The sequence below is a fragment of the Poecilia mexicana genome, unplaced genomic scaffold (genome assembly GCF_051168715.1).
Source record: "Poecilia mexicana isolate PSO_F unplaced genomic scaffold, ASM5116871v1 scaffold_22, whole genome shotgun sequence".
Taxonomy (NCBI): domain Eukaryota; kingdom Metazoa; phylum Chordata; class Actinopteri; order Cyprinodontiformes; family Poeciliidae; genus Poecilia; species Poecilia mexicana.
The window spans coordinates 18,671,707-18,699,298 of NW_028263391.1; the positions used below are offsets into that span (position 1 = coordinate 18,671,707).

General features: G+C 40.1%; 1 protein-coding gene across 5 annotated transcripts; it reads right to left on the bottom strand.

Moving 5' to 3' along the window:
- Positions 1 to 3,708: 3,708 nt before the first annotated feature.
- On the bottom strand, positions 3,709 to 27,468 carry ktn1 (kinectin 1). 5 transcript variants are annotated; one of them, XM_088002879.1, is made up of 35 exons: positions 27,323 to 27,468; positions 21,649 to 22,322; positions 21,278 to 21,433; positions 21,073 to 21,186; positions 19,925 to 20,055; positions 19,681 to 19,785; positions 19,454 to 19,594; positions 19,257 to 19,363; positions 18,457 to 18,601; positions 17,098 to 17,194; positions 16,823 to 17,007; positions 16,647 to 16,736; positions 16,500 to 16,537; positions 16,312 to 16,402; positions 15,374 to 15,442; positions 15,231 to 15,268; positions 15,051 to 15,141; positions 14,848 to 14,916; positions 14,725 to 14,762; positions 13,968 to 14,058; positions 13,755 to 13,861; positions 13,569 to 13,665; positions 13,453 to 13,493; positions 13,270 to 13,360; positions 12,481 to 12,567; positions 9,890 to 9,979; positions 9,699 to 9,785; positions 9,527 to 9,616; positions 9,357 to 9,449; positions 8,139 to 8,222; positions 7,902 to 7,985; positions 5,773 to 5,856; positions 5,591 to 5,683; positions 5,397 to 5,507; positions 3,709 to 4,641 (listed from the first exon to the last, which is right to left on the bottom strand). In XM_088002879.1, exons 2-35 carry the CDS (start codon positions 22,319 to 22,321, stop codon positions 4,612 to 4,614), a joined length of 3,738 nt encoding a protein of 1,245 aa, XP_087859005.1. In that variant the 5' UTR covers position 22,322; positions 27,323 to 27,468; the 3' UTR covers positions 3,709 to 4,611. The 5 variants fall into 5 exon arrangements, with proteins under 5 accessions (XP_087859005.1, XP_087859004.1, XP_087859003.1 ...); XM_088002878.1 differs by having other exon boundaries at positions 19,925 to 20,058; XM_088002877.1 differs by having other exon boundaries at positions 21,073 to 21,189.
- Positions 27,469 to 27,592: the final 124 nt, after the last annotated feature.

Consider the following 27,592-nt stretch of genomic DNA (forward strand, 5'->3'; position numbering starts at 1 on the left):
AATGCCATCATCAGACTCATCAAGAATAATCGTCATTAAATATACATCAAATATTTAATCAACGTTCCAGTTAAAGCCAACGCCAAACAGGTGGATCTACAGCTTCGATTTAAAGGAACTCAGTGTTTCAGCTGTTTTGCAGTTTTCTGGAAGTTTGTTCCTGATCACAAGAGCATAAAAACTGAATGCTGCTTTTCCGTGTTTGGTTCTGGTTACTGGTAAAGCTGAAATGCAAAACCTGAGATCTGGAAGGGTGATAAAACAACAGGTCTTCATCGTATTTTGTTGCTAAGATTTATAAACTAACAAAAGTATTTTTAAAGTCTATTCTCTGAGCTACAGGGAGCCCAAGTAAGGACTTTAGTATGATGTGCTCTATTTTGCTAACTTTAGTGGAAACATGTTAAACCACTACTCAGCCGCATGCCTGGAAATGTTATTTTCACATCTGATATCACTGATTGGTTTACTGGCATACACATTTCTTCGGAGGCTGACTCACTGACGCTTCGCTGAACCTACAACTTAAGACTGACGTCACATGTCCAGTTGTTCCCTCGCCTTTCTGGTGAATGCTCCACTTCCCCACCTTTCTCTGGCGGTCCCGTCAACACGTTATTGCCTCAGTCTTGTTTTCACAGGAACATCCATGGCTGAAGGTGCTCACCCACTGCCTGGGGCCTCTTTGGTGCCCCCCTCTAATTATGGCCCTCTGTTTGAACTGGTGTTCAGTTTCAAAGCGCAATAACACTTCACGCAAAAACAAAAAGGCAGCGATGAGGGTCACCGGGGTGCGTGAAGGTATTTCCATTCCCACCCTCGTGCACTATTGGATATCCATGTATAGGAAAAAGAGGTGAAATATCTCATTTTGAAGTTTTTCTTGCTGATTACCACCACAGATGTCTTGGTGACTTCTTCACAAACACGAAGTTGAGTTAGGCCTGTAACTAAAGGGCTCAGGGTAACCCCCTAAAGGAGTGGGTATAATGAATGTTTACTGCTCTTTTGTGCCACTGCCTCTATCCGCTGTGCTTTTCATTCACTGGGCATTGTCTTTGTAAAAGAGCACTGCAGGTTTTGTTTCTACCTCTGTTTGACTCGCATAAACACACACACAGAAGATTTGGGGGTGGGTGGGGATCAAAGGCTCTCCGGCACATACCACACTGATGGAGAGCAGATGCAGGGAGTGGGCCGCTTTGCTGAAGCTGCGCTGGCGTAGCGTGAGTATAAATCTAAGTTTAGGAGGAGGAGTCCAATGTTACCAGGCAAGAAGCATGCAGAGCTGAGTTGCACAATAGAGAGTCTGTGAGCAATGACAACAGACTGGTAAAGTCCCTGTTAACATCTGAACTGTTCTTAGTGAGGATTTGCTCAACCATGTATGATGTCCAACAGACTCATCATGTGACTATTCTACATTTTTGAGTCAAGGTATGACAAATATGTATGTTGTAAGAGCGGAATGCTTTAACTTTCCTCCTTTATTAACCCCAGTTTTATCATATTTTCCTCTTAATGGACAGTATGCTTAGATTAATCTACCTCAAAGTACTGTTTCGGCAACTTGAATCTCCAGCCAGTGAAAGGCATTTTCCTCTGTAATGAAGATGTTGTGGGCACACGCTGCGTCGCATGGTTTCGATCAAAGCAACAGCCAGCTCTCCACTCAGCTGACTGTAGCATGACAGTGTGGGAGAATGCAAGGAATGTGCTGATCCTGTGTTGCTTGTGCTCTTGACCCGACATCCCCCACCCACCCAAACACCCACCCTCTCTCCCAGTCAGTCAGCACAACAGCCTTGTTGTCCAAACGGCCTTTTTAACATGCAAGGCAGCAACAGCTCTCCATGCATATAAAGTCGGCATCAATTTGACTCACGTGGAACTGGTATTACAGCTTCCAGTACAGTACAAAGCTGTCCATCCCAATTGTCGTGTGAATCCAATTCACAAAATTAAAATAAAACATAACATTTGTCTCAGATTATGTTGTTTTCCAACATTATTTTCCACATCTTGCATTGGACTTTATTTAGGGGTGACATAGTAAATCTAAATAATTTTGACAAATGAAACACATTGGTGTAAGACATTTGCACCGCGTTTAAGCAAAATAGAAAAAATTGTATTTTTCAACAATTGTCTAGATTCTCCATAAAAAGGTAAGAGAATTAAAATACAATGACATCAATAAGTGTCTGAAAAGATTACAAAGCCATCTCTGAGGCTTTGGGAATCCAGTAGAACAGTGACAGCTGTTATTTTCAAGTGGAGAAAACCAGCAACATCGATGAACCCTCCAAGGACAGGCTGGAACAAAAATTACTGCAGGAGAGCATCAACGACTCATCCAAGAGATCACAATGAAAAACATCAAAGCAAGATTTAAAGCACTTCATTCCTCACTTGACTCAGAATCAGTGATCATAGTCCCATCTCTCGAAAATGATCTTTATGATTCACAACCCATCCATTGTCTAAACCAGTCTGTCAGTGGTCATTGAGTAAGAGTCTGGTCTACCAGTTCATCACAGGACTTACAACCAAGCATGCAGACATTCAAACCTAAAAGCAATTTAGAGAAACTAGTAACCTAAGAGTCATGTTGTCAAATGTGGGAGAAATCTGGAGACATTCCAACCAAATCTCAAGGAAAACATGCAGGATCTCAGGACAAGATTCGAACCCAATACCTTCTTGCTGCAAAGCAACAGTGCACCACCATGCAGCTCAGGATTCACAACATTTTTTGGTAAATACTCCGAGTACAAATGAGACAAAAGTGGAAATTCTTTAAAGATGTGCATCCCATTAGATCTGGTGTAAAACTCTAAGATCTGTCATTTCTTGAGTCATGGCACAATGAACTGTCCGAACAGCCTATCTGAATGCTAAAAAAGCCTAAAACAAAGCAAAAATTTAGGTCTTGGGGAGGCCTAGTCAAAGCCTGGGATTAATCGGTTGAGATGCTGTGGTATGGCATTAAGCATCCATCACACATTCAAAACACCTCTAAAGTGGTTGAATTTGAACAGTTTTGTAAAGCAGTGGCCAGAAATCCTCCACAGCTGTAGAAGACTCACTGCATGTCATCTCAAATGCCAGATACAAATTTCGCCACCAAAGACACCGCAGTTAGTAAGTAGATTTAGACATATATGATATTCAAAACTAAGTATTTCACAATTTCACACTACTTTGTGAGAAAAGATTCAGAGGTATGAATAGTTTTGCAAAGATCAGCATGTCAGAGGCTCCAACGTTTGTTGAAGATGTGAATGACGACCCACAGATAGGATTTAAAATAGCTCTCACTAGGGGATCAGGATTCATCTTGGGATTATTTTGTTTACCATAATTTTTATCTTTACAAAAACAACAGAAAAAAATCTGTAAAGAGTCTGAATACACAGCAGGTTACAATACCAATAAACTAATCATTTTCAATGTTCCATTGAGAGATAATAGATCTTTAAATTTGACCTAGAATAACATGTCTGCATTCAAACAGTTTAATGTGTTTTCCAAACTAAATTACCCGCCAGCAAAAAGTACAAGAAGAGAAACTTTGGATTTTCATGGTGTGCACTCAGAATTTTCCAGCTTGTGACTCAAAAGTGTGAAAAACATCCTCTGGTAATATGCTGCCACCTTGTGGCCAATACAAAGATTGCAATGGGAAAAAAAGAAGAAAAGACAAGCTTTATTAAGCATCCCTTTTATTAACATCACCCATTACAAAAAGAACAAAATCTTCATTGTTAATGGACTCAGCCAACAATAAAGTAAGTGTTGATTACACACGATATGGGACGCTCATTTCTAAAGTGGTTGCAGTTGGATTAAAAACCTCTTAAATATGCCTGGTCTTGTACTCCAAACTCTTCTCTGTGGAGCTGCAGTAAAGGCGGGAGAAAAATATGTCACCATGGATACAGTCACGTAGTGACCCATCTCGCATGCAAAGAGCTCTACTGACTCCCTTCTTTCCCCAGGAAGTATTGAGCCAAGGTACGCATGGAGCAATCGTGGTGGTTTCTCTTGTCGGTGAGCAAATCAACAGAACAGTGTATTTCAGCAGGTCCTAAGTGGTACATTTAAACAATACATATCTTTAAGTTAAAAGGAAAAGATACAGAAAACCCCAAAGTTTGTTTCGTTAAGCTGGGACCTTTCATCTCTGACCTCTCCAGACAAAACAAAAATCTACCGTAGTTTTCAAAAGTATGTCACTGGAAATTATACAGGTGGATTTATAACAGAGGAATGGTTGCCACACAGTTTAAATAATGCCAAGGGTCATTTTTAAAGTTTGAAGTAAAAAAAGAAAATAAATCAATTGATGAAGCTGCAGAAGAGGAGGAATGTGGCTGGAGTGGAGAATTGGAGTTTTGGTACTGTGCTTGGAGTGTTAAGAATAAAACAGAACCTCTGCCTGCTCCTGGGTAGGCCATCAGACAAGAGGCCATCTACAGTTCAGGTGAAGAGGACAGGGTTTGGGAGGAAGTAAGCAGGAGTGACTGTGTGATGCGGTTGTGAGGAAGCTGAAGTTTGCAGGCTGTCTCTGTATTGCAGTCAGTGTGCCTGCATGGCGGCATCCTCTCGTTATACTTTCTGTTGATCTTTCTCAAGCTCCTGGAAGAAAATAAACCGATTCAGGCTGTGCATTCAACTATGCTGTTAAAAGCTGATAAAACAGGAGGATGTGTAGCAAGCAACACGTCTTAATTCTGACTTTTCATTTACAGAAGGAGCCTTAGGTTCGGCCCGTTTCAGCTGGATTTTATATTCAGACAAACTCCTAATTTAGCTATAAGTGCAGCTCTTAATGATAAGTTGCTTATTAATCTGATTTTTCAATCTCAAGACTACCTTTGTATTGTTTGCAGAAAAACATAATTGTGAGTAAAGCTACTGGTAATACTTTGACGATGCACAAGCTCCTCGTTAGTCAGGGTGCATTTACACATGCCCTGTTTAGTTTAATGCAACTCTAGTCAATGTGTCTGGAAAGTCTGATTTAATGGGGAGGGAAAAAAAAAACAAAACATCAAAACCTCGGTCTCGGTTTGGTTGATGTGAACTCTAATGCGGTTCGAATGCATAAGTGAATGCAAGTAGACCAGAGACTGCTCCAAAAGCAGGAAGCAGACCATAGCACAGGGCATTCTGGGTAAATACAACCAAAACAAACGCTTGTGTCTAACGTTAGCAGGAGAAATGGCTTGTGGTTTTTCTAAGACAGCAGAAACCTGCTTGTCTTTTTAGTGCAGCTGATAAATCAGTGGAAAGGTAAAGAATCTGATTTTTTTAAATAAGGTCAGTGTGTTTTAGCAGATCTTATTAAAGCTGCAGATGCAGTGCAACATTTTGTCAGGAAGGCAACTCACCCCCTGTTGTCTCTTAGCCAGTTGTTGGCTGATCGCATTGAGCAGCTGCTGCATTTCTCTCACTGTCTGATTCAGTCCTGCAGTTATTCTCTCCTTCTTGTCAATCTCCTCCTGTCGGACAAACATCAGCTGGTTTAAAGCAGATGCTGAACCACTAATTGTTACCACTACTACTACTCTTAGAAAACACTTACATGTTGTGATGACAGGTTGCTGTTCTCTATCAGGGCAGTGTTTTCTATTAGTTTTGTGAGTTCACTCTGAATCTGTTCAAGAGACTGCTGGGCCTGAGTGAACAATAAACAATGATTATTAGCATTATGAGCTGTGGTTTAACCTGTGTGAGCAGACGCACGAAAGAAATTAGCGCCATTACCTTGTACAGGTCTCCAGCTACTCGTTGCCTCTCGTTTTCCTCCTTCTCCAACCTGGACAGCGTGTCAGTCAGCTGGTTTTTCAACTGAAGACAGAGATTAAGCTTGTTCCTCAGATTATACAAGAAGAATCAAAACAGCGGAGACCCACAGGTGCATCTCAAGATTACTCAAATGATTTGATAGAAAAAGGATTAATCACACACAGAGTGATACATGTCAATACATAATTTCTATGGACTTTGATGATTTTAGCTTACAGCGGATGGAAATCTCAAATTCAATTTCTCAAAGCTCTGAGAAAGATACCAGTTGTCCAGCAGACTGTCATTAACACACTGGATCAGAGGACGCCACAAAAGGTCGTCACTAGAAATGCTAGCTGAACACAGTGCTGTGTCAAAGAATATTAATGGAAAGTTAAGTGGAAGGAGAAACTGAAAAAAGCGTAGTAGAAGAAAATGTTAATTGAAGAATTTGTAAGTGATTCTGGACTGCAGATGGGGACATATTCAGGATATGGACTACAACGGTTAAATTCCTGGTTTGAAGTCATTCCTGAGTCAGAAACACTTTTACTTGAGTTGATATTCTAATTTATTAAAACCCATGTGTTTGCAAAAACGTCATGGATATGTTAAAATGCCCATGACATGGTAGTCTTTTAATGAGTGTGTTCAAACACAGAACAGCACTGTGTCAGTATGACTTTGCTGCAACGGAGGAATGATGTCACAATCCGAAAAGTCCAGTCTGAGTAACTCACACACTGACAGGACGCTTCAGACATTTTAACATTACACAACGACCGACAGCAAAACATGTTCCTGCAGGTCAGGAAGGTCTCTGCTGAAGTCATTCCATGATCTTCAAAGCTAAAACTTAATGATTGTTGTGCAGTTTGATGTTCAGATGTCACGTTAATTTCTTCATTCTTTGGCTGCAAAAATGTTGCTATGTGAACGGCTCATCTGACGTTTGTGAAATTCCAACAGTTGTCAGGAAGAAGGTCACATCCAGTAGTACTGCTATTAGTCTGAACACAGCCATTACAGTTCAAAACAGGGGGTGGATTTAACACATAATAGTGAAAAAAAATCTTCAGCACCAGTTGAGCAACAGACAAAACAGATAAGAATAGTTTGAGGATTGAGGCGTTAGTTAATTACTGCGGTGACCCATTTCTGGCATCTAGAGAGAAAATGTTTAGTGGTGTGAGAAAGACAAGCAGAATACAGATGTGGAAAAGGAAAGGTTAGTATCACAGCAAGTAGAAGGAGGATCTTCATTCAGGATCTTATTTCTTTAGTTTTTGTTGTTCGGGATGTTATGGTGCCTTGCAGAAGTATTCATGCTTCTTAAACTTTGCCATATGTTCTCATGTGACAGCCCCAAACTAATGTATTTTACTTGGATCTGAGGTGTTGTAGTATGCATGTATTCAGTCAATACTTTTGTAGAAATCATTTTCTCTGTAATAACAGCTGCAATCTTAGTTTGCTGTATGCTCCCATCGGCAGAAATATTTGTGTATTTATTCTTTCTTACACAACTCCTCAAACTCAGATTGGGTGGAATGTGTCTGAACATCAATTTTTACGTTTCTACATATATCATTTTAAGGTTTGGGCTTTGACTAGGCCACTCTACGATGAACATGCTTTGCTTTAAACAATCTATTGTCGCTCTGACTGTACGTTTAGGGTTTTTGTCCAGGTCAAATATCAACTTTGCTGCAGTCTAAAATTTTTCTGATGCTTTTTTGTTCACCAACATTCCAGAACAAAATGCACAATTGTAATATGGAGAATAAAGATTATACAAAGTTATGGGAGATGATTTTTTAACTCAACTTGTTCAAGTGGATTATATTTAAAGGTGTTTAAAGTAAAAGACAGTTGATACAAATGCATGTTGAAAACCATGTCAAAATTTTCCTTCTACTGAAATAAATTTGCATGATTTTGCTGGTTTAGCATATAAAATTCCAACAAAGTTAAAAGTTAAAAAAACAAACAAACAGTAAACATACTTCTGCAAAGCACTGCATGTTGGCCCAAAGTTAGGCAGCAGCCAGTGAAACCCAGAGAGGCGCTAAAGAAGCTCCAGCTAGAGGATCATCCATGCTTACCAAATTCAGCTCCTCATTCTGTCTGAAAGCCTCTGTATATGAGCCATCAAGTCTGGTCCGCAATTCAGTCAACAGATCTTTGAGCTGAAATTAAGTTTGACATGTCGTTGTTTAATGGAGGCCTGTGGGAAACGATTCAGAGTCTAAACAGTCAAACTGGATGATTGAGGAATAATCTTGTAGCTGCAAAACCCTTCGAATGATCAGAGAGGAACGTTCAGTTCAGGTTCTGCTCACCTCTCTCACTTCTGTCACATACGTAGCGCTCTCATTCTCTGCCCTCTCCAACTCGGACTCCAAGTGCTGCTTCTCTCTTCTCAGCTGCACCGCAAACAGAATTACAGAACAATTAAATGGGAAAGTGCACAGGAATGGTAAACGTTTAGTCAACAGAAGTGGACTGAAGTGGATTATCCAACTCTGTTCAGTAAATTGCTGCCACATTATGTCACCAGGAAGGTCAAAACACAAGTGGATCGTCAAGATATGTATAGCCACAATACATCAGTTCATCCATTCGCACACAACATAGCTTGAGTGAGATCCTATTCTTAATCCACAGGGTTTAATGTTGCATGTTGTTCTTCTTCAAAGGCTTTTCAAAAAGATTTTTTATGGAAATTTTGGATCATTTTCCAGGAGATCATTTGTGAGGTCAGACACTGATGCTGGACAAGATGTTTTTGCTCTGGACTCGTTTGATTTTTTTTTTTTTTTTATCATTCTGGAGAACAGAACTACTCTGGTTTAGAGTCCAGATGACATGCACCACACATCTGAGACTCAAGTGTTGTACTTGGAGATAAAAGGCTGAAATGCAACTACTCGCCATGGAAACCCATTCCTTGTAGCTCTCTACACGTTGATCTTCAGCTAATCTGAGGGTTGAATGAGGTCTGGAGATCCAGGGGTGCAGAAAAATGGGATCTCCACTCACAATGCACCTTGGCATTCACTGACCCTGTTGTCATGTCAACAGGCCTACCGCTTTATGACTAACCTGATGTCATTCCCAGGTCATTTCCATTTTGTTGCAACCCCACAAACCATTCAATGTGGAATATTCAGAAGTGACAACGTTTAACAACTCCAAGTGGATTCCCCCTTATTCCACAGTGGGAATCTGATCCCAACACTGGAATTTACTGTATGCCTAAGACTAACGCATTCTTTCACAGATGTATTTAAAGAGAAAGAGCCTGTATATCTAGGTTCTGCACGATGGAAGTGGTCCAAGAACGTTTCAATGTTTGTTTCTACTTTCATTTTTTCCACATCTTTTGGATGCAACAAGAACAGCAACAGTGAAGGAAGCTTTAGATTTTCTAACTTTTGTTAGACACTTTTGTCAACTTTTCGACTACAAAGAAACAAACTGGAATAAAAAGGAACAAACACATCTGTGTTGTAATCTGTAATCAGCAGAGTTGTTCCTTTCTAAGCCTGAACACACACCTCTCTGACATCTTCCTGCGATTGTTCCAGCTTAACTTTCCAGCGAGACTCTTCCTCCTCGACGCTGCTTTGCAGGCGCTGCAGGATGCCCTCCTGTGGACACAGCAGGAATAAGACCTCAGTTGGAGGAAGCTCTCCCCATGACTTCAAGACTCAAAGAAACATCTTACCGTCTCTGCCAAAACCTTCTTGTACGTCTCACAGTCCTTCTGTAAAATCCTTTGGGTTTCCTCTGCTTCTTTCAGTTTCTCAGCCAATTCCTGCAGGAAGGACAACATTTATTTACTCATCCAGAATATAAGAGGACTGCTGGCAAACCTAGGCTTCCTACTTTTAACTTACCTCTGACTCCTGTGATTGTTGTCTAGACGGTGCGACCAAGCTTTCAGCCACTGCAGTCTCGAACCTCTGTAACCACTCCTGATGGCTCTGAGGAACAATTTGTGGAAAAAAATTCAAGTCAAACATGGCAGAAGAACAAGGAGATATGAAACAAAATAAATCTGAAGGCAAAAATGCAGCGCTGTCGATACCTGTTCAGAGGGCAGAGGCACGTGGGGCAGAAGTCTGTGCAGAACATCTCGACACTCGGCTTGGGTCTGAGCCAGCGCTGCTTGGCTTTCCTAGAAAGCAGAAAGTACAGAAACAAAAATACAGAGAGAAAGTGCGTTGAGAACTGTGATAATTTGATTCAGGCGATGCGGCAACAGGGCCCTCTGCGCTTATCCTGATGTAAACCAATCATTTCTTCTTCATTTTCTAAATTAATTTCATCAGTGTTTTAACTAGAATCAACTTGTTTTTATTGGATAAATTAAGCTTATGCCATCCCATTTGCACCCTTCAGCATGCTTAGAGACCAGGAGAAATCTTTTATGGAGGCAATTTGCATTGAGTTGCTAAGAAAAGTGATCAAAGGAAATGCAATTAATTGCAAACTTAACTGATTAACTGATATTAAAACAGCTGCATTTCAGCCCTGTCACAAATTGAGCAGGAAGCATTTTGTGGCAGAGCAGCCGATATCACCGTCATTCTGACTCGCTGAGTCAACCAGAAAAAAACAAAAAAACAAAAAAAACAGCCATTTTATCACATAACCAAAACCATCAAGTTTAGTTGTTGTTCAAAAAGTTTCAGGAGGTGCAAGAAAGTCTAATCTAAAATCTCATTTGCACACGAGATAAGAGCTGTGACCAGTGCAGAGCTTACTTAGACATGGTTGCGGGAAGGTATGAGAACAAAACGGACACTTTTTATGAAAACCATAATCAGGCAGCAGAACAACCATATGTCCAGCGAAGAAAAGATAAATGCTACTGTGTCACGGCAATAGTGTGATGTCATGTGAAAGGTTAGTCATCATCAAAGGGAATAGATTTGTTTAAAATCTTACTTCAAAACTCTAGCAGTGAATAAAGAATAGTACTGAACATTTTCTTTATGAAGCAGGAGTATTTTCTTAGAATTTTTTTTCCCAGTACCATGGAACAGAATGTCACAAGGTAAAAGTGACTTGGGGATCAAAACATTTGCATTTTTTAGGATCTATATATGGAGGAAACTTCCCAAATTGCAGTCCCTTCAAAGTCTGAATTACAGTTTTGATTAACGTGATATATATATATATATAATCCAACATATCAAATGTGTATAGTAAAAAAAATAGAAACAGAAAAATAATGAATGCTGAAACCTTTGTAAAAGAGGTAAATTTCTGTTATTTTTTCGAAGATTTTGTGGCCATAGCTAAACACAAAACTTCAGATTTTGAGCCTCTCATTATCTTTCATTTTCCAAAACAAGTAAATAAATGATTGTGCCTCCTTAAAAATGACCAAATTAACTCAAAGCTTTTCGATAAATGCAAAAGGAGCCGTCACACGACTGGGCTCCTGGCAATAAGCTGATGTCACTCAGTTTCACTCTCAGCAGTAACACTTAGCAAAGCTGAGGCAGAACTTGAACTGTCTGAAAATACACAACAGCAACCCAGAAAGCACCAGGCTCAGACCAGAAAACGAGCTTTCTACTGTATCACAGCTACATTGTGATGTTTGGGCGAGTGCGCTAACCTACTGCTGTAGGAGGATGGCAAAAATATACACACATCACTGCAACTGAAAATAGAAACAGCTATCCAACTGCAAACTGACCTGAGACTACGCAAAATCTAAGGTAAACTGGTAACGCTTTATTTGAAGGGGTGTGCATACGACTGACATGACACTGTCATAAACATGACATAACACCTGTCAAGAACGAGTCTTTATGAACGTCTGACTGTTGTCATGAAGTCTCATTCAGTAAATAATGACACTTTTAATGCAAAGTTGCTTTAAAAGTCCCAACTTTGCATGATTTTGTAAATAATGACAATTTAATGCAACATTGGCATTTTTAATGGCATTTCAATGCAACTTTTAGAGAAACTTTGCATTAAAAGTGTCGTTATTTACCGAATGACACTTCATGACAACAGTCAGACATTCATAAAGACTAGTTCATGTTTATGACAGTGTCATGTCAGTCTTATTCACACCCCGTCAAATAAAGTGTTACCGGTAAACTTAGCTAAAACATCCAGTTGCACCAGTTTGTCTTGATGATGATGGGTCAGGATTTCTTTGTGAGTACAGGGCTGCTGCAGATGGATTAAACTTTTTGAAAGATTAAACAGAATTAAAACAGAAAAGAAACTGCATTGTAAGGAGTCGTTTTTGATTAGTTGGCAATATTGGAGAAAACATGCCATGCTTAATGACAAGAAGACAAATAAAAACATGAATCTTGAGCTAATGACATCTAGTGAATGACTAAGTAACTGCACACTCATTGCCTGTCTTTTGGTTTAGCAAAGCATCAGAAAAATACTGGAAAAATCTGGCATGCAACAAAAGGATCGATCAGATTCGGCAGCTGGAATTAAAGCCAATTAAAAATTGGGCCATGAAAAGAGGAGAGAGAGCAAAAGTAAGGTAAACGAGTATGCAGTGTTATCATGGATGGTGATGATGCAAAAAGAAAATATTCAGGGTCAATTATGGCAAAACACAGACATTTTGGAGGGGGAATGCATCAGATTGGATCTAGAGTGAAGCAGGACTGAGATGACGTGTCGAACCTTGACAGCTTTGCTGAGTTTTCCTTGAAGCATGGACTCGGTGGCTGACAGAGCCTCCATTGCACTCCAGTTTTTCTCCCGAAGCTCCTGTTTTACAAAGTCAGTTCCAGAAAGATACTACTTTCAGTTTAGCCTCAGGGAAAAAGCAGTTACTGACCCCTAAACAAAGCCTGATCCAGAATGATTTCTTACATTAGAGGGGAAAAAAAAAACTCCAACTGCTAAAGGTACAAGAGGAGAAGAAATTCCAATCTTCCTAATGTATTTGTCCCAATTTCCAATAAAGAATATCAAAGTTTTGCAATTGCAATGTGATAAAATGTGAGGAGCTTCATTAGGTATAAAAACTGCATTTACAGAGTTCTTAATGTGAAAATAATTTATCACTGATGCTTTATTAACAGAGTTTCTAAAATTCTGAGTCATTCACATCAACAACCAAGCCTGCTGAAACTGGATCCAACATTGAGAACGACAAGAGGAGACTGGAAGCTCTCTTTTGCAATGCTCAGCTTATCAAATCCAAATCAAGGCAGAAAAGATACTGATGAGTCCAATTATGCTGGACTCCCTAGTTTTCCTACAGAGCACATTCCAGCTAAGAGATACTAGCTGAACAGAACAAAAAAAGCAAACCAGTTGAGAATAAGTGGCAGTGGAGAACAGGAACTATGGAAATATGCAGTGTTCGGACCTGAGGAGGGGGAACGGTTGGTGGGAACATTCAGAGGACAGGGGGGAAAAAGTTTTGTGTTAATGTATTACAGGTCAATGCTGCAGGAAACCTACGTTATTCTTTTTCCTCTGAAGCTCCAAGGCGTCCTTCAGCTTAGCCAGCTCCACCTGCAGACTGCCCACCTGACTCTCCTTCTCAGACATCCTGCCAAACAGAACAGCCTCTGGTTTTTAAAGCTATTCACTATTCTCAGTATAAACTTCTTAAACATGAGAGAGTGGCATCGCTTCACTTACGCTGTGAGGAATTCAGGGCTTGGTGTTGCAGAGATGGATTGCTGTGTGAACAAGACAGAAATGAAAACAAAATATCTTCTGATAGCAGTCATGTGGTTTATAAAAACCTTCCTCACCTGCTGTTGCATCTGCTCAACTTTTTCACCCAGATCCTTTGTCTTTTCCTCCAGCTCAGTCTGAAGCCTCTGAATTTCCTGGTCCTTTGCTGCTAACCTGAAGTTCAGAGTTTCTCCATTATGGTCAGATTTGGGGAGAAAAATTTTGAAAAATGGAATTCAATGTAAAGAACGAGGTCAGCTCACTGAGACTGGAGTTCCTGAATCTTGGTAACATTACTGGCGGTCTCTTGCTGCTCCTGTCTTTGCTTTTCCAACTCCTGCTGAAGAGCAGACGACTGCTGCTGAAGAGTCTATGAGATACAAGAGGATAAAACGAGCTCAAAACGGGAACAAAACTACACCAACGACGGTCATCTGTGAAAAATGCTCAAACTGTTGTTCTGGAAAGGCCCAAACCTCAACCGTCTTCTCCATGGTGGAGCTGCTGGCTTGTGCTGCTTGTAGACTCTCCTCCACCGATTTCAGCTTCAAATCTTTCTGTTGGATCCTAAACAAAAAAAAAAAAAGAAAAAACTTTTACAAGCCTTACAGAGTCTCCCAGCATTATCAAATACACTTTTTTTCAACCTTAGGATTTAAAACAAAAAGAGTAATCTGTTGATTAGGCCTTAAAAAAGAGCCAACCCACATGCTGTAGTAAAAACCTTCTTCTAATAATTTGTATAGTACAGATACAAGTAAATACAGCATAGGACTTTTTAAGTCTGTATATTGAGAGCATAGTGGAACCGAAGTTAAATTCTTGTTTGTTTGCACAAACTTGGCCAAGAAAGCTGATTGCGATAGATCACTGGCTGAGGTCAACATGTCATTATATCTTTAAACATATCATATATAATGACTATAGCAAGTGGTTGCGTGTGTTTGCTGGACAAGAGAAAGCAGCACTAAGCCTAGATCTCTGGTTTATGCCTACACTTGATACTTTGGACTTTCTGATAATGACAGAAATGTCACTTGGCCAGATGTTAATACTAGGATTGCTATTGCAACTTTCATGCAAATATTAAAAAGCTTTAGCTACAAAGACAGCACATTCAGCTCTCCTGAGATTATCAGAAAGGAATGTGTGGCTTAATTGAGCTTTTACAGGTCAGGAGAAAACAACTTGTTACAAACCAGGAAATGTTAGAATTAGCTTGATTGATCTTACTGTTTTTGGAGTTCTTCCACTTTCAACTCTGATGTGGCCTGTGGTTAGAAAACAATACAATAAACATGTGAAAGGACAAAAAAAATCTGTTAATCATTAAAACATAAATAAACCAGATCTCACCTGTTCCTCCTTCTTTTTATTAAGGTCATCTATTTCACGTCTTAGCGCCTCATTCTCTTCTTTCATAATCTGCAGTTTTGGGGGAAGAAAGTTAACATTCTGATTTTTTGTTGGGGGTTTTTTCCCCCTCAAAAAAACAGGGAAAGAGATCAAAATGTTCATAAATTAAAAACATGCCTGTTCTTTTCTAAACCTGGCATTACCTTCAGCTCCGCCTCTTTGTTGGCCACTTCAATCAGCCCCTTCTCCAACAGTCCCTCAACCATTTTCATGTTCTCCTCTTTCTCTTGGACACTGCGGAGGAAGCAGGTTTTCACTACAGATCTTTTGTTTCATAAACAAAAGTCACCTGCAATAAAAATATGTTTTTTTTCCACACCCACCTCTTCTGGATCTGGTCCAAGGCCAGCTGGGAAGCTTTCTGAAAGGAAAAGGATCAAAGCCAATATGCTTAGGTGTGTAATAAAGAAGAATAATGTAAGGGCCCTTTAAATGTGTTGAACGAAAAAACAAAGCAGCAGCTAACCTGTTCAGTAATCTGTGCCTGCAGATTCTGAATCTCCGCCTTCAGCGACACGTTCTCATTGTGCAAAGTCTAAAAGACAAAAAAGCTCTGTGGATTTCTGAAATACTCAATCCATGAACTTTGTCAAATTTGTCACGTTGAACCATAAATTTGTGTTTCTATTGGGACTTTAGATCAACACAAAGTGGTGCATCGTTGAGAAGTGGAAGGAACGATTTTAACAAGCTTTATGAAAAGAAATCTGAAAAGTGTGGCATGCATTTGTTCAGTCCCACTGAATCAATGCATTCAATAATTACATTTAACTCAAATTACAGCTGCAAGTTTTTTGACAGTTTCTAGACATGCAAAGCCAATGGAGATAAGAACACAATAAGCTTGTCACAAAACCTGTTCTTGTGACGGGCCTAGTTGGGATAACTTTTTAAAACCCAACCCATCTTTAGACTTCTCTACAATCGTTTCCTTAAGTTATATTCTCTAAAAAAAACAAAAACAAAAAAACATTTAAGGCCTCAATAGAACAGCTGTATTTATAGAAAGTACAGATGAGGCAGGTTTACTCCATTTACCAATAAGTTGGTTTCTGAAGGCAACTGGTTGAACAGATGTTGAACACATTACAGAGGTCTGATTATAAATTCTTGGCACGCTTTTCAATTTTTTTATTGTGTTGTAAAGAACGTTGATATTTTTTTCCTTCCGGTTCTCAGTTATTCTCAGTGCATCTCATAATATTCCAACAACCTACAGAGAAATTCATGGTTGCAAGATGAAGCAAAGCGGAAAAAAAACAAAAAAAAACAAGAAATGTGAATAATCTTGCAAGGTGAACGTCAACAAAATGTCTTCCCAGCATGGTAGAGAACATTGTGATAAACTGCCTACAGATTAACCAGTGACATGTTAGCACAGGAACCTGAAGCTTTAAGACATACCTGCATGTTAGTTTCTCTGCTCGCTCCACTGCTCCTCTCAGCACTCAGAGAATCCTGAAGACTCTTTCGCTGCAGCTCCTTTTCAGACAGCCTAGGTAGAGGTAAAAATATTCAAATACAAAAGATCACTGTAATGATCTCCGATCCCAACACATTTGGTGCAATCCGAGGGTAAAAGACTTGCTTACAGCTTCTGTAGCTCCTCAATGTGGGACACATGGTTGGCCTAAATGTTGAACAGAGAAATCTCATTAGCCTACTTGCGCTCAGATATGTAGGTTTTAATCTTATTGCTTTCAAAAGTGAAGTAAGACAGGTAAAAAGCCGGCCCACACCTGTGAGGAGATCTGAGCCTGCAGGTTCTCATTCTGGGATTTTTGTGCTTCGTTCTGAGCCTGAAGAGCTTTGTTCTCATTCTTAAGTTGCTAATAAAACAAATTGGAAGAGTTATTTCCAGCTGGAGTGCGTGATTTATTTTCAGTCATATTCTGAATTGGTCACAGCAGCTTACCTGAACCTGGGCCTGCACAGTTTCATCCGGAACGCTGCGCTGGGACATCTCCATCAGCTCCAACACCCTCCGCTCCAGCTGCTCTTTGGAGAGCACGGCCTCATTCAGGTTGCTGTGTAGAGTCTGGAGTTCCTTGTTTTTGTTGTTCATCTCCGTCTCGGCTGCCAGAAGTTGGCTGTGAAGCTCTTTTAAAAGAAAAAAAGACATCAAGTTACTTCACTTGAACAGGGCTGAGAATATATAAATGTTTTCTGTGTGACAGGATGTTTAGTGACCTTGCTTAGAGGCCTGAAGTTTCTCTCGTTCAGCGTTGACATTGTGGAGGAAGTTCTGCAACTCTTCCCAGCTTCGCTTGGCATCCTGTAACTGGGCCTGTGGACAACGAGGAATCAAGCAACTTTATAACAAAAGGCACAGTAGAAGAATGCTTGTTTTCTTACATAAAGCATATCTCAGCATCTATATCTTTATAAATATTAAGATTTCAAAGATCTCAATGCTAAAGATTGCCTCGTGTGTTGGTAGCTTCAGAGTTCATAAATATTTTGACCCATTTCTCTTCATTCGAGGTGACAGTCTGGGTCAGATGAGTCAAGCAGACACAGTCAGGCTTTCTAAATAAGCCCACAATAGGCTTCTGAAACGGCTCTGCCCTCAATCCAACTCAAAATGTATCCACCATGTCTAAAAGCCAGACCTGTTCCAGGAAAACATTTAGATGACTGGTCAAATAAGAAAATGAAATTATGCTCATGGCAACAAAAAGTGTGTGGTTGAAATGCAACATGCTAAAAATATATTTATCAGAATATAAGGTGTACTGACCTACTACTTTTAATGCCATTAAACCAAATACAAAAATTCTGCTATATAGTCAAAGTGGACACCCAGTTCTTTTTAATTCAGGAAAGTTGTTGTATAATCTTTACACTTTGGAAAAAGAATGGCTCAAACTCATCTCTAAATGTTCAAGAGTAAAAGTGTAATACCTAATGATAAGTAGGACTGGGGATTTATCATATTGTATTTATCATAATAATTTATTGTTATAAAAGCGTATTAGAAATGGGAACTGTTTTAAAGGTCAGTATTTGTGTTTGTGCGGCTCTGATTGATGTGTCAGGCATAATTATACAGTTATCTAAAAAAGTAATAAATAGTTTTACTTTTATTGTTATCGCAATGCTAACACAAAATATCGAGACAAACTTTTAATTCATATTTCTCACTCCTAACGATAAGTGTATGTAAACATCTGAGTGGGGATGTATGTAGACCCCTTTAAATTGCCTCATTGAGGTTGAAATCCGTGAAACCCAAAGCTTGGTATACCTCTGGAGTTCACTGCAAAGACTGATCTGCATCAAGCCAACAGGAAGGGTTGATCCAAGTATTTTACAGGAAAAAGTCATGTTTATACAAAGCTTCAAACATTCCAGCTTCCTAAGCAAGCAAACCCACCCATCTCAGGTTTTGTTTCCCACAATCCACCCTTGGACTTTTACTACAGCTTCCCTTGCCGCTTCCCCACTAATGCTGCCACACCCACTGACCAGATCTGAAGCTAAGCTGCACTCTTCTGTGTCGAGGGACCCTGAAGCAGAAGGTAAACACACACATCTGGCTTAGCGTACCTCCAGCTGGGACACGTTCTGCTTGTAGCTGACCTCCAGTGACTTCCTCTGGTGTTCCTCCTGCTGCAACTTGCTGTTGTTGTCTGCCAGTTCTTTCATCAGGCCGGCGTACTCAGAGCGCAGCTTGTTCAGCTCTGCAGAATTCCTGTCAAGAATGTAATGCGAAAATTGCTCATGGGGCAATATTTTGGGAAATTGCCGAAGAAGCAAATCCACTAAAAGCATATTTCAGTGTGAAAAGGGGTAGGATATATTGGATATTTTATACGCAAAGGCAGATCAACACCAATTTCCAAAAAAAAAAAAAACCAGCTACTTGAAAAAACTATTGCATAAAAAAAAAAATCAAAATTGCAAAAAAAAAAACAACACACTTGATTTGTTTATATTTAACTTGAAAATAATCAATAGTAAAATTTATTGAGAGTCCCAATAAAGGCAACCCGGGTACCACCAGTAGCATTGACAGATTCATGGATCAACCAATGGTGGGAGTTGAGTCACCTTCAGTGCTACTCTGCAGAAATGTTGGTATTATTTGAAAGGTAAATGCAAAGTGACACCTATGTGTTAAGTGTAAGAACCACTGATCTAAGTCATAATTGTAAAGTACTTCAGGAAGGCCTGAAGCCTTTAATGCTACAAAACTGTCACAGAAATATCATTTTTTGGAAATCATTCAGTAATAATTTCCAGGTTTTTCAACTGCATACAAATACAGTACACACTTTAAGAGAGTGTACTATAATAATTCAAATATTTAGAGTCTGACACATTTGACCCAGAAGTGCCGCACTGACTTGCTCTCCATCTGAGTGGTGGCTGAGCTGACCGCGTCCCTCAGGATCCCGTTCTCCTGCTGCAGCCGAGTGATCTGGGCTTCCAACTGCTCCCTCACCTGCTGAAACTACACACACACACACACAACGTGTTACATTTCACATCAGTTACTAAATTAAAGCTATTTTACTGAACAGAGGAGAACGTTAGATTTCACCGATTTTTGCATATTCTGTAGCTCCTGGTAGCTGCCCTGCGCTTTGGCCTGCATGCCGCCCAGCTCTTTCTCCATGGCGACTCGCTGGTCTCTCATCATGGTCTCCATTCTGCCAGTTTTCTGTTTCTCAAGCTGAAGCTCCTAAAGCATTTTAAAAAATCACAAGGGAAAGCTCAACAAAACAATCCATACCTTATAAGTGAAGGATTTGTCAGAGCGTTTCTGACCTGACTGAGCTGCTTCACTTTGTCTTTGGCGATGGAGGATTCCTCCTGCAGAGTTACGAGAAGTTTCTCTCTCTCCTGGGCCGCTGGGTCGGGCCTCGCTGTGGACTGGAGGTCACAGCGATAGAGGAGAAGTGAAAAGCAGACAGGGGAAATTCAGTAATGATTTTCAGGTTTTTCAGCTGCATACAAATATTAAGACATGCCGTTTGTCACAGCTGTGTGGTTTGTGGTCCAGTAATCTTACTTTGTGCCAGGCATCCAGGGCAGTAGGGTTCTTTTCTCGGAGGAGAGCAATCACATTGGTAGCTTCCGCTTCTGACAAAGTCAGGCTGGACAGACCAGAAAGCAGCTCCTTCAGTTTCACTTCTGTGTTCCCTGCTAAGTCACAAAAAGGTTGCTGCTGCAGTTTATTTATACAATGAAAAGTCTGTAAATGTTTTACAGGTAATGGACCTTTAAACTCTCTTTGACTGAGCTGCAAAATCACATCAAAAGATATTAGATTGCAAACACCACATTGAACTTTGACCAAGACCAGCAGAAGAACTATTAAAACAAAAATGTTATGATGTAAATTATTATAGGAAAAAGAGCTGATCTGACAGTTAATCAGCACACAGATATTGAAACGCAAAAAGAAAATAAGCTGACAGAATCTAGCGGATCACAGAGTTCTCAGCCAGTTCAGCTTGAGGAAAATTGAGTGGAAGGAAAACATATGGTTGAAAAATGTGCAAAAAAAGTGATGGAAGAGAAAAAATATATATATCTTTAATAGAGAAATTTCAGTCTATTAAAAATAAAATCAATCATATATAACCTCAGAATTTAGCCCCAGCTGAAAAATAAAATCTGTTTCTCCACCACCAGTATATGACAGGGTTCCCCAAACCTGGAAACGTCACACTGAACCTTATGCTACTTGAAATCTGAGTTTCTCTACTCTTCTTTTTTTAACCGGGAGTTCTAAATGAAATGCAAAACTTTCCTTTGGTTTGAATATCAGACTGGACCACTGAGCATCAGTCCAGCTCTTAGCCAACACTCATCATGCCTCTGGTTTAGCAGTGGCTTAACACAAAGAATGTAGCAGCTGCAACTCCTGCTCTGGAAAGGTCTGTGTGCGGTGACTCCAGCCACAGTCGAGTCTTTGGGACTCTACTGTAAGCTCAAGAATGGGTTTGTCCACCTTTCTTTACCAAATGTTTTCCTTCCACTCAGCATTCCATGAATATGGTGGGAGACAGCGTTTTCATAAGCCAAAATTAACAGGAGTCAACACTTGAATTATATCACTCTGTGTGAAATAAATGGAGTTTTACTTTTGTAACCTAAATGAATGAAATAAACTTTACTAGCCACAGCTAGTAAAAAATCCAAAATACTTCTTACCTTTATCGGTCTCATTCTTCTGTTTCTTGCCAGATGCTTTAGGTGGTACGTCGTCATTATGAGCTGCCTGGTGGTTGGAGGCTGATGCATCTCCCAGAATGTGGGCTTCCTCTACTACTGTTTAGGGGAGAAAAAGATTTAACCTATGAGCCTTAAAGAAACTGACATCTGACTCAGATAGTGAGGTTGTTTTGATCATTTTTACCATGCTCTGTCTTCTGCTTTTTGGCAGAGTTTTTCTTTTTGCCAGTGACAGCCGTCGGGTTGACACCGTCAAGAACTTTGGTTTCGGCCACAGAAGGAGCTTCCTTTTTGCTTGGAGCTGGAGCTTGCTCTGCTTTCACCTCAAGCTGCTGGACCTCTGCTTGAAACAGAAAGAAGATTTAGGGATACACTTTTCAATCATTTACGATACAGACCAATTCATCTAATATGGAAATATTAAGCACAGTCAATCATGCAACATATATTGGTTTAAAATCTTTGTGTCGATATTGGGATGCATTGAAATTTTGATATTTACGCTCAAGTCTATCCCTTGCTAAACCAGGCTAAAAACTTCACTTATTTACTAACCCGCCTCCACTTTCTGCTTCTTCTTGTCTTTCTTCTTCCCAGAGGTTTGGGGAGGAGTTTGAGTTTGAACAGGAGCCTGAACAGCTTGGACCTGAACCTGTGTCTCCACCTGTGGAGGAGGTGGGCTCATCCGTTTGCCTGAAGTTGGAGACGTCTCCGTCTTGTGGCTGACTGGCTTTGAGTCGTTCATTTCCGACTCCTCTAGGTTGGAAGCTGCTGCAGCAGCAGCTTTGGCAGCAGCCTTGGCAGCCTTTTTCTCCTTTTTCTTCCTCTCCCTTAGTCCAGACGTAGCCTCTGGAGAGACCGAAACTTCGGCAGCAGGTGCAGGCGGGGATGGATCCGGGGTAACCACAGGTTCAGGTTCCTCCTCTGCCTCCACGTTAGAGCCAATGACGTCAGTCAAGTCAAAATCCCGCAGGTCTTCTTCAGACTCTCCTCCACCTCCCGCACTTCCCCCACTGGCGGTTTCCTTCTTCTTGCTTTTCTTCTTTTCGTTCTTCTTACGAGAGTCTGGCTTGGTCGCCGGCAGCTTGAGGTCTCGCTTCTGCCGAGCCAGCACCTCATCGTAAGAGGTTTCCTTCATGAAGAGCCAGAAGAAGAGGAACATGAGGGCGATGACCAGTGTGGGGGCCAGGATGAGAAGGTACTGAGAGTCGTAGATATCCATCGCCATTCTGAGGAGAGGAACAAAAAGAACGGTTGGGGTTTTACAGGTGAGACTTCGACAGTCGAGCTTCCAACAAGATGAGGGTTACAAATAAACAAAAACTGATTTGGAAGTGCATAAAAACTGACAAGGCTTCTAGAATGACCTCAAACTTGTAGAAATCCAGAGAAGTGGGAAGAAACAATTGTGACTAATACATCAACAATTGAAATTATCGTCAACTAATTTAGCAACCGATTAATCGTTAACTTGGATATACAAACTCTAAAAACAACCATTTGCTAAAAAAGAAAACAAATTCTCAAACTCTTCAAGTAACATAATTTTGTTTCCCTGGTTCAAATTCACTAAATTATTTCCCATTTCCTAAAACTTGCATTTTATTAAATAAAATTGTCTCTCTTATTTAAAATAGGAAATGAGTGATCTGTTTTTTTTTTTTACATCTTTTAATGTATGACTAATACTGTACATAAAAAAATCTTAAAAGGTTAAATGAAAAATCTGTAGAATGTGCCATTTTTTAAATCCAATTAATCAACAAAAAATTAATAGAATAACCGATCACTAAAATAATCATTAGTTGCAGTCTATAAAGTACATGTCCATTAAGGCTACATAGAAACCTTAAACTGTGCTTTTAGTCTGTTGCACATTTCCATCCAACAGACTTGATTTTTGCTCTTTTTCTAACCACATATAAATCTGTGGTATCTTCTGTGTGATATTTCTCCATGTGTGGTGGGTCGTTGTTTATGCTAAGAGGGTGGCGAGAGAGAACTGACCTTACCCTATCTTAGCGATATGATCCAATTAGACCACGCTGCCCCTGCCAGACAGCTTAACGTCTTCATTACATACTGTAAGTTCACAGAGGGAACAGAGAGAACTGAAAACTATTCTGTTAGAGCCAAAAATGTTAAATATTAAAAAAGTCTGCTTCACTCATGCAGACTGAAACAGGAATAAAATAGGTCAATACCAAGCAAAAGGCAACTAGGCTAACATTCGTAGCCTACGTTCTCATTTAGCCACTTCCCTGCCGTTCGGCCTCTGTAAGGACAAGCCCCTGCTGTTCTAAACTTACACTGGATTGGATTTGAAAGGGGCAAAAATATACCGACATGAAAGTGTCAGAGGTTGAACACCGCTCCAGCTGCAGCCGGGAACTTCAGTCCTTTATGGCAGGGGAGAGGACATTCATCTGTTACATTCTAGATATCTCTGAGGACGCAATAGCCTCAGATGTAATCAATTTAAAATCCACAAAAACACATTCTTCAGAAAAATGTGCCTTTGCTCTTCCTAGTTCCCATTCATGTTTTGGACTCAAATTTTTAGATTTCTTTCCACATCAGCTCCTTTTTGGGTTTTGTCAGCATGTTCAGCAAATCATCAAAGCATGATGCAGAAGTTGGCTAAACAATTAGCAATGTGGTAAAGGGAGAATTTTGCCATTTCCATGCAGAATCATTTCTATGCCAAAATATATACCACTAGATTTGTTATATATAAATGGTGTAAGTTACACTAAATAGAGATTTCCTAAAAGCACAGTGTAGTCTGTGATGAATTAATTATCCCTAAAAAATATTAATTCACAAAAAGCTCTGGCTTAAAAATTCTATCCAAAAATATTTAAAACCATAAAAAGTTGAAAAATAGCTCCATTTTTGTTTTTGAATAAAGTGTACAGTAGGGCCAGGAGATAAAAAATAAATAAATAAAACTCATTTTTTTTATACCACATCCGACTCTTGATTTTTCTCAAAATTACTACTTTATTCTCCAATATTACGACTTCATTCTGGTAATTAAATTACCATTACAGGCTAAATTACAGGTTTTCCTGTTAAAACGATGCTAAAAATCTCTTTTGAATTAGACAAGCTGATATAGAGGAAAATGATATAAATAAAGCATCTTACAGACATGAGAGAAACAGAAAAAGAAAGTTAAAGTCTGTTTAAGTGTTGTGTTGTCAGCAGTGTACAGAGTCTGATGAGAAGTGACCTGAAATTCTGCACAATCCAGTCAAGAGCTGTGGCCGACGTTCAGCATAGGAGTCAGTGTCGTAGAGCAGGCCTTTAGTAATTTGGATTAAGAAGATTACCCATGATAATAGATTTAAGAATAACTTTCCACTGCAGGGCTTCCTGAGCACCGACAGGCTTAGTCTCACAGTGCAGCGCTGATTGTGTTTCACTCCAAACCTCCAAAACCTCTGATCACATTTCACAACAGAAAAAGAGACATATAATTAGGTATGTTGCAAGCTTAGCTTTGTTTGGCTGTAAAACCAAACTTTTCATTGAAATAAAAGGAAAAACCTAAATATTGCCCATATAGCAATCTAATGTGCTTTGTAAATCAATCAGATACATCCTGATGCTGGATTTCAATAGTGGTTTAATTAACTGCAGCCTTGGTCTGAGTCGAGGACGCACCGATCAGGCTTTTCCTGGCTGACATCCATTTTCTTTACGGTCTAACCTTCTAGTAGTCTGAACCCAACCAAAAATAGAAGATTATCTCCATTTATTTATCCAAATACATGCTCCCTACTTTTAGATTGTTTTTCACCTAAATAGAAGAACATCAAAATGTTTGGTGTGTTTATAGACTGAAAATAGATGAGTGCTGAGTTTAGACGCATTTATATGAAGATAGAAGAAACATCTGATTTTTCAGAAACTCAATAGCCAATAGATAATTACGGCTAATTAAAGAATATCTTGGGCAGTTCTGATGTCTGGTCCGTCAGTAGCTCTGTGTGGTACATTTATGTACTCTTCCTATATGAACCTTTTGCCTTTTAAACAGTATCAACCCAGTGATCTCATTAAGGAGTGTGTAATTTTTTTAATGGCTCTCTCATATTCTTACAGTTAGAATTGGGCTGCTTTGCAGAATAGAAAAGTGGAGGAGCCAGTTAAGGTACTCCTAGATGTCATTCCGGTGAGGCGTTTCAGGCACATCCCACCAGGAAGAAAACACCCAGAGGAAAACCCTGGTCACACTGTATGGACCTTCTATAGAAAACATCTTCGAAACTTAACTTGTAAACTCTTTCAAACTGTCAGTAACCCTTGAAGCAACATTGAATGTTGGCACAGAGACGACGGGTGGAGTAGGTGGTGTAAATCTCACAGGCTTGTTTCCTTTCGTTTACTTCTCACTTTCTCCCATTCCTGGGACTAAGAATGGAGATTTCATGCGTTCCCTTATGGAGCTGGAGCCTCGTTCCAGCATCAAAATGAGCCTGGAGGACAAAGCCCTCTCGGGCTGTTGGCTCCCCGGAATCTACCCACTTGGCTGGCCAGGCCTCCTGATTTGGCAGGCGAGGACACAGAGGCAAGTCCTGATAACTATCCAGCCTGAAGTCCAAAACAAGGCCATGCAACACTCTAAAGTTAACATTTCTGAACTGGCAGCAAGCTGCTTAAAAACACTAACTAAAGCAATAAGTAAATGTTTTCTTAACCTGGACCTATGAGTGAAAATTAACTAAACCAATTGAATTTTCACAGGAACTATTAAAAAAAAAAAAACAGGAGTTTGAGGACTTAAGATTTCTCTAACCATTGCTACAAAAACAACACCATATTACAGTTGAAAATAGGTCAGTTACTAAATAAATTGAACTGTCATTTATGTATACTTGTTACTATAGTAACATGGCATTTTTGTCCTTTTTTGTTTTAAATAAAAGCAATCAGATTATGTTACACAATTGTGGTTAACTCAAGGTTATAGCTTAAGAATCTCAGCCCATGCCTACGTACAAACTGGACAGTGAGTTTTAATACACTCATACAGAGACATGAACTCCAGTCAGAGAAAAAGCTCTGACGCAAGGTAGATGATAGATAGACAATGTTCAATCTTATCAATAATCTGGTTCATAAACTGAATGAATCAAAGTACACGGTATACGTGCTTGGTTATGGAGAAAAACATTAACAAATCAGAAGGCATGCTTTCATTTTCTACTCTACCTGGGCAAAGCAGCCTTGAGAAATAACTTATCAGTAGATAGGGATCAGATAAAGGGAAACAACAAGACAAAACAAACATCTTCAGTCAGAATGGAGGAGAATTTCAATTTATGTGCTTTTTAAGTTTCTTAAACTGTCACTAAGTAGATCCTGGTTGACTTTCCAATGAGTCCAAAGTCCCCCTAGCACCAAAGAGGCCTAAATGTCACAAGGACACATTCAGTTTTGAAGGGTTTGGCAGCACACATGTCACTCAGTGTAAATACCAGAAATAGTTCATAGTAGCTTAACTTGTCTTTGACACAGGGTGGTATCCTTTACGCCACCTCGGCACTCTCAGGTGCAGTACTAAATGTGCTAGCTTGCTTGGTCATGCTTAACATTAACCGCAGGGCGAGTGATGGCAGCTGGTTCCACGTCAACTCAGAAGCAACACTCCTTAAAACGGAAAAAAAAAACTATGAAGGTTTCTGATCTTACTGGTGTGATACTTTCTACGCTATGAAATTAGTCATCAGAAGCAGCAAGCAAGAATGCTCACAACCTCACTTCCCTAAAATGTCCTGGCAGGGCTTGTCCTGTGAACCGGACGTGGTCAGTATGAATGACCTCACTTTCTAAATTTTCTTTAAGTTCAGAGGGACTATGAATGAGCTAGCTAACAGAGCTAACTAACGGTTGACCACTCTCATGCTAACCGGTCAGTCAAGTTTAATACACCGGAAATATCTATAAATGAGCTGACCAAGACAGTGAGTAGGAGGAATAGTTTGGTTCCCACTCAGAAACACTCATTCCTCTCTGGAGGCGTGGACCTCTTCCCTGACGGGCCTCGTACTATCCCAGCCTCCCTCTCTTTAAATCTCTGACCCGGCGCACTGTTTCACTCTTCCGCTGCGGCCCGTTCCCAGGCCTGCGTGAGAAGCTAAAGAGCAGCTCTGACCGGGACAAGCGGTTATTCTCACCAAAAATTACCGATAACATCTAGGGAAACCGCAGTCGTGAGTACCTGTGGCTTCAGTTGTCTGTTTCCTTTGCCCGTGGTTAAATGGCGTTGTTCTGCGTTGACTCTGGCACACTCCCGACTTCCCAGGGCAGCTCCAGCCTGGCTTTCTCCTGCGCTTGCCGTCACACTCTCTGCTCTGCTGTTTCTGGTTTGCGGGGGCGGGTCATAAGCAGGCTGATAGGGAGCGCTCGTTTTGTGAGCCGACGTACACCGGCGGAACAAGTCATTTTACGGATGTTTCTCGAATAATGAAAATATAATCGAAAATGTACT